Consider the following 16,865-nt stretch of genomic DNA (forward strand, 5'->3'; position numbering starts at 1 on the left):
ACTGTGGCCCAGGGAGAATTGGCGCCTGAACTTGGGCCATGGCAATGGGATTGGAAGGGCAGGGGATATGTTTGAAAGGCATTCCAGAGGTAGAACTCAACCACGTTGTTTATCCTGACAATTTAGTAAATGAAAAGGGCATTGTTAATAATTATGTCAACTCATTGTTTTTGTTACTGTTATCATAGATTAGAGGCTGCTGCAAGGACATCCGAGAGCTCAGAAGAATTCCTAGAAGAAACAGAGGAGAGTGTGATTGAATTCGAGGATGAAGGAAGCGATAAAGATTCACAGCCAATATCAGAAACCCAGGCACGCCTGGAAAAGCAAGATGGTGAAAAGGTATGCCGTCACTTACATAAAGTGAATAATGCCAAAAATGTCACTATTTGTAGTGACTGGATAAATAAACTGTGGTACATATATACATACAATGAACTTTTCACTCACCCATCAAGAGAAATGCAGTCCTGGTGACATGTGACAACGAGACTCAACCTTGAACACCCACTGAGTAAACTAAGTCAGTCACAGAAGTACAATTACTGTATGATTTCACTTACAGGAAACGTCTAGGCTAGGTAAGTAGACAGAGACCAAGGTTCATTAGTGGGTACTACAGGAATATGGTGTAGTGGTTACGAATCGGGCTGCGAACCATAAGGTCAGCGGTTCGAAACTATCAGCTGCTCCATGGGAGAAAGTTGAGGCTTTCTGCTCCCGTAAAGATTTACACCCTCGGAAACCCTGTACAGGGTCTCTATGAGTCAGAACCGACTCGATGGCACTTAACAACAACAACAACAGTAAGATGGAGGAAGGAAGAGAGAGATAAAGGAGGCTCACTGCTTAGGAAACACTGAGCTTCTGTTAAAGGCGATAGAATATTTGTAAACAGATACTGTTAATAATTGATAACGTGATACATATAGTGTCACTGAATTGTACATATGGACAATGTTGAAAAAGCAAAACTATTTGCTTACACATATGAGGGGTGCATGAATAGTTTGGAGTCCTGGTGTGGCGCTGTAGGTTAATGTGCCAGACTGCAAAGCCAATTGAACTGCAAGGTCGGCAGTTCAAGCTCACCAACTGCTCCTCGGCAACCCTATATAGGGTTGCTATGGGTTGGAACCGACTCGACAGCACTTAACAACAGCAACATGAATAGTTTATTTTAGAAGGGTCAGCACAAGGGTGGTCCCTATGAATTGAAGCTATACCAACTATTCCATATTTCTGACATGCTGTGCCCCTCCATACCCTTGATAGCAACCATTCCCATCTCACAAAACTCAACAGTTGTCAAAAGAAATGACTCACACAGTTGTGAAGGCTGGCAAGTCCCATATCTGTAGTTTAGAGATAGTCTGGAGGAATCTTCTCACCTATATAGTCTCAGGAGCAGAGGAACCCAAATTAACAGCTCAGATGACAGGTTACACGAGACTGCAGGAGCTTGTGAATCAGGTCAGGTGATGGGCTGAAAGATCCATGAACTGGGGGTCACAAGTAATGAGCCAGTTACAAGATCCAGGGCAAGGGAGTGAGCTTTTCCAAAGCAGTTCTGTAAATTGGAGTCAGACCATGTCCCTCAAGGAAACTAAGGGTGGTGACTTGAATCACATTCTCTAGTAAGGTGGGGGCATCCTTAATCTTCAGTTTCACTGTGATCTTTGGGGTACTGGTGTGACACTATAGGATAAGCATTGGACTGCTAACCAACCACAAGGTCAGCGGTTCAAACCCACCAGCTGCTCCTCACAAACCCTAGACAGAGTTGCTTTGTGTTGAGTCTGACTCAACAGCACTTAACAGCACCACCGTAACCTTTACTCCTTAGCGTCACCTTCATGTTTACTCCTTAGAATCATTCCGATATGGGCCCGTAATCACAAGCATGCTATTCCTAAGTGCTGTCAAGTCAAGTCTGACTCCTAGCTACCTTGTATAGGGTTTCCAAGGATTGACTGGTGGGTTTGAACTGCTGACCTTGCAGTTCGCAGTCCAGTGCTTATCCTACATTGCCACAGCAGGAGGCTAGGATTTATAATACATCACAAAATCGAGAAATTTGGCTAGAAAGGCCGTAATAAAAAATTAGTAAAATTAGTAGATAATAGAATTTTCCCACAGACTCTTCAAATACCCATTGAATACAGGCAGCCCCCAGATTGCAAATGAGATCAGTTCTTGTGTCTTGAAGAATATGTAGGTAAGTTGGAACAGGTATGTAGAGTTCTTGTTCAGCCTTACTTTAGTACAAGTAAAGGGTCAAAGCCTTTTCAGTGGTTTAAAAACTGTATGCGCAGCAACTGGAGGAGATTGTGATACAGCGTGTGTTGTGAGTAGGGGCTGGTTCAAGTGTTTCTAAGTGAGGATGGATTTGTGCAGCATTAAAGGCCCAGTACGAGTTGTCCATAATCAGGCATTAGTAACTTAGGTACTGGTACACCTGTATTTACCACACTAAGAATCCTCAAAATAAAAAAAAATGATACAAAGAAGCCAAAAGAAATAAATAAAAACATATATCTGAATTAAGCAAGGGCAGATTATTAGGGTTTGGAAGGACATAAAGTTACAAGGCTAAGTTTACGTTTAAACTAAGGGCATTTATAACAGTTTGTAATTGTTTATAGTAGGACAGAGAAACTGTTGTTGGTAAGTGCCATTGAGTCGATTCCAACCCACAGGTAAACTAGGAGGTGTTTAAATAGTGAGGTCCCTTAAGTTGTTAAGTGCCTTCACATCAGTTTTGACTCATAGTGACCCTGTCTGAGGCTTTGTGGGAGCAGAAAACTTAAAGCTTCATCTTTCTCCCACGGAGTGACTGGTGGGCTCAAACCACTGACCTTTTGTTTCGCGGTCCAGTGCTTATCGTATGGAGCCACTGCGCTCCCCAAGGTCCCTCGTTGTTAAGTGCCGTTGAGTAATTTCCAACCTATAGCAACCCTGGGCAGGGTGTCTGAGGCTGTAAATCTTTACAGGAGCTGAAAGCCTCATCTTTCTCCTGCAGAACAGCTGGTAGTTTCAAACTTCTGACCTTGCGGTTCACAGCCTGATTTGTAACCACTGTGCTACCAAGGTCCTTTAGTGCATCTAAATATATAAAATATTTGTGGAACTAAACACACTTGTAAAGCACAGATGATGTGGAAATCAGATCTGCCTTATAGAATCAATTAGAATGCATTCAGTTCCAACGTGTCCTTAACTGTATCCGTATTTTGGTGGAAGGATAGGAATTAGTTATCTAGAAAAAATTTGGTCACAGTTGATTTTTCAAATTCCTGGGAAATGAGCTAAACTGTACATAACCATCATTTTTAAAAAGCATTAGAAATCAAATAGGCAAAGCTTTGTGACAAACTCTTTGGTACCTGTTTTTTTCTTAAGCTCCTCAAGTATTTTTCCTTCTTTCCTTTGATTTCTTGTCTTTTTTTTTTTTTAATATCTTCATTCTTTTCCTCTTTACAGATTCCTTGTTTAATAAGTCTTTTGAAAAAAAATCTCTTACCTGTTTTGCCAAGTCCAGCCAGCAGTTGAACGAGTGATTCAATCACTGATTCAATTTCCATAATCTACACCATTTTAACTTCTGGTTCCTCAGCCTGAACTAACTTATGAGCAAGTGATGGTCTGTCCCATATTCTGCCCCTTGCCTTGTTTTGACTAATGAATATAGAGCTTTTCTACCATCACTTTCCAGAAATGTAGTCAGTTTAATTTCTGTGTATTCCACCTGGTGAAGTCCATGTGTATAATTGTCTTGTTTAAAAATGGTATTTGCAATGAGTAAGTCATTTCTACAAGACTAGTATTGTTGTGTTTCCTGTGCTGGCAAGGTAAACAGCAACTTATTTAAGGTCCCAAATGTGCCAGGTACTAGTCAGCTGGTGTACTTGTAAAGAGCTGGCACCAATCTTGACCACCTCTGGGGTCATTTTGCTGTGAAGGATCCCCCACATGATTACCCTATTAGTTTAAGAAAAGATTGTGAGAAGGGGGGAAGTGTCTTGCCATTGAATGTAGACCTACACTGTGTCCACAGAGCACACCTCTCAGAAGAACTGTGGGGGTCTGGAGTACTCAGGCAAACTTTTCTTTTCCTCTCCCTGCTTTATAAATTTACCCTCTTCTCAAGTAAGACTATTCCTTAACGCTTGCTCCTTGATCTTGTGCATTCATCTTGAGTCCTAGGACATGATAAGTTTGCACTGAATAGGGGCCTGCCTTTAATGACATAGAAGTTGGTTTGTAATTCACATTGTGATTTTTTTCGTTGATGTTTTAGGAATCTGACTTAGAACCTATGAATGGTGAGATAATGGATGATACTCTTAAGACCTCGATTATAGCTGAAGAGGAGGACTCTGCTGTGGATGCTTTAGATGAAGAATTAAAATTGCAGTCTTTTAACTCCTGTGAAGACCCTAGGAATCTTGGTCCATTGGTGGTGGAATCTTCCAAACCCCTCGAAGCTGTTGCACAGGACAAAGTAAGGGAGAAATAACGTACTTTTTAACTAAAGTACATTGTTGGATACATTGTTATGTGTGATTGTGTATACTTAATTCTTTAGGAAAACTAACATTTATACTAGATTTGGTATTTTCAGAAAATGCAATTAGTAATATTCAATAACTTCACATATATGTGATATTATTTATTTGTATCTAATTTACAGTTACAAAATATTTTACTTTAGTGAATTAGGGAATTGGGAGTCCTGGTGTGGCGCTGTGGGTTAATGCACCAGACTGCAAAGCCATTTGTACTGCAAGGTCAGTAGTTCAAGCTCACCAGCTGCTCCTCAGAAACCCTATACAGGGTTGCTATGGGTCGGAAGCGACTTGACAGCACTTAACAACAACAGTTGCTTACATAGGAGTCTTGGTGTAGCACTGTGGGATAAAACACTAGACAGTAAGGTTGGTTTATCCCCAAAGTCAGCAGTTCAAACTCACCACACTCCCTGGAAACTCTATGGTGATGGTAGTGTACCGTGGAATCGGTTCCAACTCATAGCGACCCTGTACAGAGCTTCTGAGGCTGTAAATCTTTACGGGAGCAGAAAGCCTCATCTGTCTCCCACAGAACGGCTGGTAGTCTAGAGCTGCTGACCTTAAGGTCATAACCACTCACAACCAGTACGCTACCAGAGCTCCTTTGGAAACCCTTTACAGGGTTGGTGTGAGTTGAAACTGACTCCATGGCACTTACTGCAACATTGTTTACATGGGGAGTGCGGTGGCTCTTTAAGATAAGCACTGGACTGCTAACTACAGTGTGCTCTGTGAAAGAAAGACGATGCTTTTTGTTCCACTAAGATTGTTGTTGTTAAGTGCCATCAAGTTGGTTCCCACCCATGTCAACCCTGTGTTGGGTTTCCAAGAAGCGGCTGGTGAGCTTGAACTGCCGACCTTGCAGTTCAAACTGACTTTACAGTCCAGTGCAATAAATAACCCGCAGCGCCACACAAGGACTCCATCCTTGCAGATAGTGTCTGAGAATAATTTTTTGAGTTAGATTACGAAAGTTTTTTGACCAGGATATTTTATTTACAGACTCCACATATAATTGACTCAGAACCATTGACAGAAGAAAGCCCATCTGATGAAAAAGTGCACACCGATGAGAAACTGTCACTAGTTTCAAGAAAGAAAACACATTTTGGGAGTTCTGACGATGCTGCTACTATCCCAAATGAAGAACGATCTGACAGCGGTTTTCCAAACTCTGTGATAACTGAATTTTCTGAAGAATCGGTCTCTGAAAATGTATCACCCAACACTACTTCCTCATTGGAAGAACAGGCTGAGGAGGGGGTCTCTGAGCCCCAGGAAACATCTCCTGCTCTTCCTCAGAGTTCTTTGATAGAGGTTGAACTGGAAGATGTGCCCTTCTCACAGAATGCAGGACAGAAGAACCAGTCAGAGGAGCAGTCAGAAGCATCGTCTGAGCACCTGGATCAGTTTCCACCGTCAGCAGAAAAAGCTGTGGATAGCAGTTCAGAGGAAATCGAAGTGGAAGTGCCTGTTGTAGACAGGCGGAATTTAAGAAGAAAGGCCAAAGGGCATAAAGGACCTGCTAAAAAGAAAGCCAAGCTAACATGAAAGAAGCAATGCAGAGAGTAAATCTTCTTTGTAACATAATTGCGGTTTTTAAAATATGGTAATTAATAAATGCATGGGACACAGAACAAAATTTCCAAAATTTAAATTTGAACTTCTTTCTTTTTGACAATTTTTTTTTCTCCACTCCTAGGACCTAGGGTTCACCATTCTTTTTAATTTTTAGGTGATTTTATGTAAATACAATATTTTATTTTTATTAACCATATTTCAATTTTGGGAAGCCAGATCATACTATATTTTCATCTTTAGCAGGTGGGGGACGTCTGACCATGATTATTTAAAAATATATATATATAAAATTTGAATAATTCAATGAAAGTAGGCTATCCATTCCTTGTAAGGATCACAGAAATCTTTTATACTAAGGGTTTTAGTAGTAAACTCAGTGAATGTCCTAGAAATTTTATGTTCAATATCAAAATTAATGACCATTTTTAATGAGGCATGCCTAATAATTCAGTACAACTTAAAGTAAATGAGAGCACAAACAGAAATTTAATCAGAGGCTTATTAAGGTGATATTTTGTCCTCTAATTTTAGTTGTTAATACTGTTTCCTCCTTTGACTTCAACGTTTGTGGAAAGGCACAAACAAAATCTGGCTCCAATTCACTCCTAGCAATATTAATAGTAAGCACTAGGGACTTCACTCTGGCATGTAGGCATTAATAGGGTTATTTAAAATTTCATTTTCAGTATTGAATTTTTACAATGTTAATCTTTGCATAGTCACTGATGATTAAACATTTAAGAATACACTTTTACGTTACCTGGTAACCATCCGAACTTAATGTAATTTGGGGATCTAGATTGCCCTGAATTGGGCTATCTGATCTTGATCATAAAGGTAGATAAACTGAGCCAAAGACTTGACTTTGCCCAGTTAACATCTCTATCTAGGAAATTGTGATGCCCCTTCTTTAGGCTTCTGTCTACTCCTGCTCCTTCCAGAACTCTGAAATCTTACCTGTCTTCTCCCATGTCCAAAGCTCATGGAGTGACTCACCACTCGAAAGGTCTTGTGCCTGCCGACTAGGCTATGCCCTTAGCACCCAATCTTGGGTGGTTTTAGGATTTGCTCCGTCTTACATCTAGATGGCAGTACTTAAGTTGAAGGCTTCAATTGTCCCTTTGGTCCTGCTCACAATTTTTTTTTTTTTTTTTTTTTTTTGGGGGGGTAGGAGGGAGGGATACAGACATTCTTTGTAATATTATTGTAAGTTTTCTGTAAATCTGAAATGTCAGTTTTTTTTTTTAACTTTTTATTGTGAATTGAGTGAAGGTTTACAGAGCAGGTCATCGGCTTTACAATCAACCAATCACATACTTAGTTTCATTACGATGATTATCCTGCTCACTCTTGATTCGTTCCAGGACGACAGGTTGTAATCAGCCTGTGTGTGTGTGTGTGTGTGTACATTGTGCTGCTAAAGCAAAGGCCTTTGCCTAGGGAAATTAAAAAAAAAAAAAATTCAGCTGTCAACTTTTGTGTAGTCGCTTTTTTTTAAAATAAGCAAAATGGTTATTCTTAGATTCCAAGGAGAATCTCCTCTTTGAAAGTATTACATATATTTGTGTGCACTTGTTGGAGAATGCTCTGATCCCATTTAGGTTGTTTTTCAACAGCTTGATCCGTATTATGAAAAAAATGGTATGGTTTTATGTCATTGTGGGAGATGCTACAGATTAATGGTGAGGTGGCAGTGTTATTAAATTTTATTTTTGGAGACTGTTACTTTAGCAATATCTCAGTGAATCATCTTTTAAAAGGCAATCAGAATAGCTAAATTCCAATCAGTAAAAATTAAAGCACTATGTCCATTTGTTTCCTCAAGAAATGCTAATTAAGCGGGAGATAAGAATGACTACATCTAATATGTCTTTCAGATGGTCCTGTGATTGTACACATTTTAAGTTCCTTTGGTTAATGTCACAATTTGGGCTGTAAGTAAATTCTGCTATACTTCAGTAAATTCTGAACCTTTCCATTTTTGGTTTATTGGAATAGATTCGAAACACCTTCAGATCTTTTCTATTTAGGTTGCTCCATTGTTCTCTTTAAAAATACTTTCATGTAAAAAGTTTCTTTTTTTAAAGATTGAGCACACAGACAATTTTTACTATGTTGGGAATATAGTTGCTGAGTTTACAAAAATGATCTGCTATTCATGTGACCACTAGGTGACTGAAAGGTAAACTTGTCTATGACTGGTGTATTCTTAAAACAGTGACTTTCAAGCAACTTGAAAGCTTTATGCTCAACACATAAAAAATACTTTCATTACATATTACCTCTGACAGCAAATGTTACTTCGAGGTTTATAGATGGTAGAGAAAAAGGAGGTCATACGGAAAGAACTAACTTTCATGTTAATGAACCTCAACAGGAAGTCTAAATAAATTTAATCAGGTACTTTTGGTTTTTGCAAGATACTAGAAAAACATTCAGAATTACAGATGAGTGACTTTGATTTTAACCAGTCTAGTTGTTGTGTGGTCACATTCAAGTCCTTTGTGAAGTGTTTTTTTGTTTTTTTTTTGTTTAGAACTTGTCTGTGCCAAAGGGCATTCACTTCAGTCTGTGTACATACATATGTACTTCCTTGGGTAATAAAAAGCAGAACAGTTAATAGCAAAATTTTAAACTTTCAAATTTTAATTGCTAGACATCACAAAAGTATAAAAGTTTATTACAAAGTCCCTCTCCACCTTTTGAAAGTGAGGGTGTTAGGAATTTTTTAATAAAACTAAAACAGCATGATGTAGGATGTCAGACTTCTACTAAAATGTATCTCTGTTAATGGTATTTCCATTCAATGTCAAGAATTGTATTTCTAGTGACTAATGGCTCACTTACAGCAAATTACCGGAACTGTACCTAAAATTGTTTCAGTGACTTTAGCAAGTATTGATGAGCGTTTATGGTTGCATTAAGTTGAGCAATTCCCTAGTACTAAGTATCTGTTCGTATGTTCTGCTTTGCCCTCTGGCACGACCATTCTACAGTGTAATCAGTCACACCAGCAAATTGAGATTGATCTTGATGTATATAAAGAATTTATACTAACATTATTCATCTGTGTAACAGTATTTTAGAAAAACTCTGCCTGTTCTGTTCACTATGGCAATACGGTGTTTAAGATGTGATCCAGTCATGTCATGGGTGCAGCTAGTTCTAAGTGTTATGCTTATGTTTGCATATTTAATATCAAGCTTCCTTTGTATAAGATGGTCATTTTCTTTTTGAATTTTGGTACAAAAAAAATAGGTAAACCTCAGTTCTGTACTATTGCTTGCCCAAAATTTTGTTTCACCTTCCAAAACGTGAGTCATTCATACATCACCTATTTATAATATTGTAGCAAGGTAATTTGTTAAAACCTAATTGTAAGAAAGGTTCAGCTTTTGTATCATCTCAAGTGATTGATTGTACATTACTGAATGTCATTTTCAAGGAACTAGCCTTTTCCTATGTGTCTGTAGCTATTTTATAAACTTCTACTTAGAAATGATGTTACCTTAATATTCAGAATAGCAAGTTTTACTGGAGTACTTATTTGTTTTTATTTTTTTTAAAGTAATTAAACCTTTATTTTGTGATTGTTTCCTGGTCTGTTTTGACATCTGTACCTTAATTTAGTTGAAGATATGTTTAAGTTACTGAAATTTGTTTAGACCTGGAATGATTTTGTAAAAGGCATAATCACATTGGTTGTACTTGAAGATATACTTAAAAAAAATAAACAATTTAAAACTAACTCTGTGATTTTTTGTTGTTGGTAAGTGCCGTGGAGTCGGTTCCGACCCATAGTGACCCTGTACAGGGTTTCCGAGGCTGTAAATCTTTACAGGGAGCAGAAAGCCTCAGCTTTCTCCCGTGGAGCAGCTGGTAGTTTTGAACTGCTGACCTTTAAGTTCGCAGCCCAATTTGTAACCACTATGCTACCAGAGCTCCTTTTACAGATTATTAATTACAGATAAATTAATAAACTCAAAATATTGAGCCACATACATAGAATTCAAATCGCAAAAGTGCTTTCCCAAGTTAACAACCCTTTAACATGGCCTATTTTGTATTATCTAAGTAACTGCAGTTAAAGATTTGAATAACAAATTATTTAAACCAATTTTTCATACCATTCTGAAAACTAGAAATGCTACACCTATTTGAAGTCCTAGTGTGGTGCTACAGGCTGAGCACTGGGCTGCTAACCACACGGCCAGTGGTTCAAACCTACCAGCCACTCCTCGGAAATCCTGTATGGGGTCACTATGGGTTGGAACCGACTTGACAGTACTTTACCACCACTCCTCAGTTTGGAAGATAAAAAATGCTAAAGGTACAAACATTTCCTTTGTCATAATGTAGTTAGAAAATCACAATATACTTCCATTTATCTACAAGTGATAAGGCAACAATAGCTTACAATGGTAATGTAAGTTCTAAGGACTGATTAATCATGGAGGTGAAAAGATTGATCTAATTAGGAACTCTACTCTCAAGCAGAGTTTTCCTACCGTAGGCCCCGTATTTAAGTGTGTTCTAACCTTTATGTAGAGCCCGAGGGTCATGTACACAGGCATTTGGCTATTAACTGAAAGTCCAACCAGAGTCTCCTTGGAAGAAAGGCCAGATCCACTTCTGTAAAACCAGCCCATGGAAATCATATGAGCACAGTCCTGCTCTTAACAAACATGGGGTAGGTACGAGTTGGAGTGAACTTAAAAGCAACTGGTTAACCTCTATGTATGAAAATGGTGTTTTAAAGTAATGTGAAGTACCGTGGAGTCAGTTCCGACTCATAGTGACCCTGTACAGGGTTTCTGAGGCTGTAAATCTTTACGGGAGCAGAAATCCTCATTTTTCTTTCTCCCTCGGAACAGCTGGTAGTTTCGAACTGCTGACCTTGAGGTTAGCAGCCCGATTCATAACCAATATGTTACCAGAGATTTGCATTGCTGAGTACCGACTCATCACTACAGGTAGTGATCAAGTTTATTTCCACAATGTTCTTTTAATCAGTCTTATGAACACCTAAAATCCTTAGAATGCAAAAATAAAGACAGGTTTGTAAAACTGGACAATTTTAATGTTTTTAACAACATCATACATAGTTCTTAATAACTGCAGACGGGTAAGGCTATGCGATAGTCCTCAGAAACACAGGTGATGGTAATTTTCCTGGTTGTAGTCTTCACCAATAAGAAATGACTTAAAGGAAACTGCTGTTAAACCAGTAAGACTGCATTTATGCATCCGTCATTTTCAGGATTGTTGGTAACTTGAGCATATTTACCTAAGCGGGAGGAAAAAAGATGTTAGCTTATAAAAATTATTAATATTAAAAATTATAATCTTTGCCTAAAGTCTCTAATGACCACATTTAAGAGACTAAAAGCAAACCTTAGGATATTCATGAAATTACTCAAGACCAAGCTTTAGTTCTGAATGTGATTGTTTTATAAACAGTTTTTACAAATGGTGGTCAGGTAGTTCCACTGTTAGCACATTATACTTTGTGGGTTGACCCTAGCACTGCTACTTTCCCATATGACTCGGAATGGAAAACGGGTCAGAATTTAAATCAGTTTCCTATTTTGGGACTCTGTAGGATAAACACTGGACTGCTAACTGCAAAGTCAGCAGTTCAAACCCATCCTCAGAAACCTTATACTACAGGGTTGCTATGAGTCAGAACGGACTCTACAGCTCGGAAACAACATGAAGTGTGAGCCAATTGATGCAATTCTCCAAACCAAAAGTGACGTCAGACTCACAGTAACCCTAGAGGACAGATTAGAATTGTCCTTTAAGCAAGAGGAGGCTTTCTGCTTCCACAGAGATTAAAAGCCTAGGAAACCCGAGATGGGGTCAAGAGCAGCAACCTTCCAGTGAGCTGTCAAGCACTTAACCACGCTCTACAGGAGTATAAGCTTCCTTTTTAAAGAGATTTAGAACTACTGGGGCACTAAAAGCAGAAATTATGCAAATGAGGCAAAAGGAATTAAAAACTGCTGCCTGACCCATTTGTTTTAATTATCATTGAAATAGCACAATTACGCATTTACCTCCCTTCCCTTACTCATTATTTATTAATGGTATTTTCTTTTGGTTTTGGTCATTATACTCTGTGCATTTATTTCCCTCATAATGAAAGCGATTACTGCCTGTTACTAAAAAGCATAAAATTATATCTAAAAGACTACAGAGACACCTTATGTAACTCAACCACTAAACCAAATGAAATAATTGTATTCAAAGTTACCTTTTAAAAAATAAAATTTTCATCAACTTTTAACTCATCTAGCCGTTATACATGTAAAAAAAATCAATGCTTACGTCCACTGAAAAGTCTATTTCAGGACTGCAGAAAAGCAGCAGCTTCACATTCAGAAATGTACGTACCCCAGATAACCTTGCCTCCTTGTGTCACCAAGCCCAGCTCGCTCACGTTCACTTCAATGACAGTCCCTTTGGTGATTACACCCAGAGTTGTATAGAGCGGTGATGAGGGATTCTTCTTCACACCAAGTATCGGTAAGCAGAAGGTGGCTTTAAGCTCAGGATGTGTTACGTGAGCCTTCTTGAAACGTAAGCCCTAGTGAAAAAAAAAAAGTTTGTGCCCAGAATATTAACATGATGGGTATAGGTCCTTTTTGTTTTTCCAACTCATCTCCAAAAATAGAAAAAATAAATAAAAAGGATTGCATGTCACCTTTTAGTTTTAAATAATGTAAAACCTTAACATGTCACACAAAATGCTAATCATTCTATAGGCTAAAGGTAGCAACAGGCAGCCCTGGATTATTCCGTACACAATTTACGGACAATTCCTGCTAGCCCGTTAATGGAGGGCTTTGTACTGGTTCTGTTACAGCTGATGAACAAAACAAGAACAAGGCAGAATTTTTAAGATGTGGGTGACTCCTGAGTCACTGGACTAGGAAAAATGACATGTTGAAGCTGTGGGACACTGGCAAGAGGCATGCTGTGCTGCCCAGGCTGCAAGCCCTGTCACTAGAGGTTAAATGAAAACTACATGCAGCTGCTCCAAGTGACCTGCAAATTCCTAACCTGAGGGTGGCCTGCAATCACAGGATTATAGGATCAGTGAGGAAAACCTACAAACATGCAGATCTCCTGAAGAGTGTTTATCATCTATCAAGCACTGACTTTGTCCCATCTCTATTTACTGAGGAGTTGACACATGCCAGGGGCATTGCCAGAGCTCATAATTAGCTCATTTAAGCATGATAACCTCACAACGACCCTCTTATTACTGATGAAACAAGGATTGGCAAGTTACATGACTTGCTCACAGGTAAAATGGGGTGTGGAATATGAAAATCAAACCTAAATTTGAACATACCAAGTCTTTAGAAACGTCAGCTACATTCCATGATGAAAAAGAAGAGGTGGATTGCCAGCTGTCTTCCCATTAATGGTAATATTGGGCAAAGACTGAGCCTCGAGAGGTCTGTTACAGAGACTAACTAGTCTTTTGGGCTTTGGCACTTTAGAAGCCACACACTTTGCAAACTCTTAAATTTTTGCCTCTAAATGGTAAAGTTAGAAGCACTCGTGATACTGGGTTATGCGCTGGGCTGCTAACCACATGACCAGCAGTTTGAATCTACCAGCCACTCCCTGTGAGAAAGATGAGGCTTTCTGCTCTTGTAAAGATTTATAGCCTCAGAAACCCTATATAGTTCTGCTATGAGTTGGAACAACTCACACAGGCAGTGTATGGGAATTGTTAAAATGCCATCAAGTTGGTTCCAAATCATAATGACCCTGTATAAGGCTTCTGAGGAACAGCTGGTGGGCTTGAACTGCAGACCCTGTGGTTCACAGTCCAGTGCTGATGCACAGGACCACACCACAAGTCCAACATATGGGAGAGTAGTCTTAAATCAGCATCTTAGTAATGGATTCATTAACCAAGTGTATGAGAAACAGCATCTTGACTCATGTTTTCTGTCTATAGAATTTGGTCACTAAAATGTATTCAGAAGTTCATAAATATGAAATCAAACAAGGAGAGTCTATGATGTAGTCCAGGGGCAGACAAATAATTTTTATAAAAGGCCAGCTAGTACATACTTTAGACACTGAAGGCCATGTGGTGTCTGTTGTAATTATTCAGCTGAGAAAACAGCCATCGATGACTATATAAATGGTTACAGCTGTGTTCCATTAAAACTCTAACAACAAAAATAAGTGGTATCTGACAGTTTAGTTCATTAAAAATTACTTGAGTAGAACCCCGATAGCATATGCTAACTTTTCTTTCTGCCCTTTTTTTTTGGCTAACCAGGCTTGATATCTACTTAGTAGAGTAATTCAGTTTCTGTATACGACAGAGTAATTCAATCTCTTTATATGGACTCTAAAAAAGAAAGCTTTAATTATTTGGGGGTGGAGGATTAGTGAATTTTGGGATCACTGCTGTCAATAAAACTTAAATTATGAATTTTTACATTAAATTCTCTTTTTCCAAGATTGCATATTGAAGTTTACAAAATTATAGACATTTGTTGTTGTTGTTACGAGTTGATCCCGACCCATAGCGACTCTGTGTAGGGTTTCCGAGGAGCAGCTGGTGAGCTTGAACCGCCATCCTTGCAGTTCAAATGGCTTTGCAGTCTGGCGCATTAACCCACAGCAACACACCAGGACTCCAAAGATATAGTCCTTATTAAAACTGAATGGACTCTTGAAAAAGCAGTCCCACTCAAGTTTTCAAGAAGCGCTGGTATGAGAGTGGGTTACATGTTGGGCTGCTAACCACAAGGTCAGCAATTTATATCTACCAGCTGCTCCTCGGGAGAAAGATGAGGCTTTCTGCTCCTGTAAAGAATTACAGCCTTGGAAACTCTATACAGGGCCACTACGAGTCAGAACCGACTCCACAGCACATACCCACTCCCAACCCCTCAAGTTTTCTGTTTTCCTCAAAGCCAAGTAAGTGGGTAAGCCAAGTACAATGTCAGATATACTGGTAGTAGAAACTCATTTGTTGAATGAGTAAAGTATTAAGTTTGTGTGCATAAAATGACTCTAATATGTTTAAAAGCCCAAATTCATTGGGAATGCTATGAAAAATCCTTTTGCATCTCAAGTCTCTTATGAAGCTAACGGCAAGTTTCTTGACCATAGTGGAAAAAGGGCTAAGGAATGCCAATCAGTATTTGAGAGTAACAAAGACACAGAAGAATGCCGTCTTTCAGTGTTTCATGGCACTCTTAGGGAATTGTAGCAGTGTGCCATATACTTCACAGGAGCTAACATTTATGCACCACACTCTTTCAAATGACTTACCATTGGTCTGATGAATCTTTCGTATTTAGGTGGTTTTCGTGTAAAGCCGTCTCCAACGAAGCAGACTTTGGTAACCATCCTTTTCCATGCTTTCTTTTTTCTCTTTCCTGTCCGAATAACTTTTAATACTTCTGTTTCTCCCTGGGCACGGACTTTGGGCAGAGGGACTTCCCATTTTCCCTAAAAGTATACCAGAGGAAGAACTTAGTAAAACATAATGAGGCTAGTAAAACTGACGTTCTCCCATGTAAACGATCACATAATGCACAATAAAACATTAAAACAACAACAACATAATGAGACTAAAAAGTCAAACATGCCTTTGTGGTACAAAGAAGCAGATTTACTTATCCTTAACTATTCATGACATTTTGGACTCAACTGTGTTCTACAGGTCTGCACTGTTTCCTCACAAGCCCCAAATTAAACAGAATGACCTTGTTTTTACACAAGTAAGATGCACTGTTTACCTTTGTTTGCCAACTGCTGCCTATCTTCTGTGTATCATGGATACATCAAAGAAAATAGTTGCTTTAAATAAAATTCCTATGTTATGGAAAAGATACCACCTGTATAAATAAGGTGTTGTTAAGCGTTGTCAAGTTCTTTCTGACTCATCACAACCCTGCACAGGGTTTCCAAAGAGCAGCTGGTGGGTTTGAACCGTCAACCTTATGGTTTGCTAATCCCAGTGCGCCAAATCAGGAACCCACAAGACAAGTGGGTGAGGCCCAGTACAATGGCAAACACAGAAACTCTAAATAAGGTAGTAATACTTCTAAAAGCAGTGAAAGTGCCTACTACTATAAAAACTTAATAGTGTAAAACTGGAAGACTCTTCCTACCGATTAATGTATCTTTTTTGTTTCCACTTCAAATGGACTTTTAGATAATATTACTGGTAAGAGAGAACCACCACCAGCTGTTCTGTACCACTCTAGACCAAAATTCTATGAGAAAAAAAGAGGAAAAACTAAAACAGCATACAGCAGTCGAAAGAATACTGGAGTTACATGGGCTCTAGGAGCAACTCTTACCACTACATAGCTATGTAATTGTTCATAGAAGAAGACACACCTCTTGGACTCTAATCTCCTTATCTATAAAATGATGAGGCTAACTTTCTATGTTAATAACATTCTACCACTCAGAAACTTGATTTAAAAACTTTCAGACTATAGGCTCTTTAAATCTAGGTACCACATATTCTGCTGCTACCTGGATTTCTATTAATCCATGCACAGGTTTAAAATACCCATGTAACCATTGTCTTAACACAATTTAGTACCAAGTACTGCTCCTCGAAAACCCTACACAGGGTTGTTATGGGTCGGAATCAACTCGACGGCACTTAACAACAACAACAACTGCTCCTCGAAAACCCTATACAGGGTCGCTATG

At 38.8% G+C, this 16,865-nt stretch overlaps 2 protein-coding genes across 2 annotated transcripts in view; one reads left to right on the forward strand and one right to left on the reverse strand.

The window, feature by feature from the left end:
* FAM169A (family with sequence similarity 169, member A) overlaps positions 1 to 6,122 on the forward strand; it is an 87,113-nt gene extending 80,991 nt beyond the window's left edge. Inside the window, exons 10-12 of the mRNA XM_006874399.1 lie at positions 189 to 342; positions 4,301 to 4,504; positions 5,574 to 6,122. Coding sequence (XP_006874461.1) covers positions 189 to 342; positions 4,301 to 4,504; positions 5,574 to 6,122 — 907 coding nt within the window. The remainder of the gene's footprint in view (positions 1 to 188; positions 343 to 4,300; positions 4,505 to 5,573) is intronic.
* A 5,249-nt stretch (positions 6,123 to 11,371) lies between these two features.
* Positions 11,372 to 16,865, reverse strand: part of NSA2 (NSA2 ribosome biogenesis homolog (S. cerevisiae)) — a 9,926-nt gene continuing 4,432 nt past the window's right edge. Inside the window, exons 3-5 of the mRNA XM_006874409.1 lie at positions 15,465 to 15,644; positions 12,549 to 12,741; positions 11,372 to 11,439 (exon numbers count right to left, since the gene is read on the reverse strand). Of these exons, the coding sequence (XP_006874471.1) occupies positions 11,372 to 11,439; positions 12,549 to 12,741; positions 15,465 to 15,644 (441 nt within the window). The remainder of the gene's footprint in view (positions 11,440 to 12,548; positions 12,742 to 15,464; positions 15,645 to 16,865) is intronic.

The sequence above is a fragment of the Chrysochloris asiatica genome, unplaced genomic scaffold, assembly GCF_000296735.1.
Source record: "Chrysochloris asiatica unplaced genomic scaffold, ChrAsi1.0 scaffold00275, whole genome shotgun sequence".
NCBI lineage: Eukaryota > Metazoa > Chordata > Mammalia > Afrosoricida > Chrysochloridae > Chrysochloris > Chrysochloris asiatica.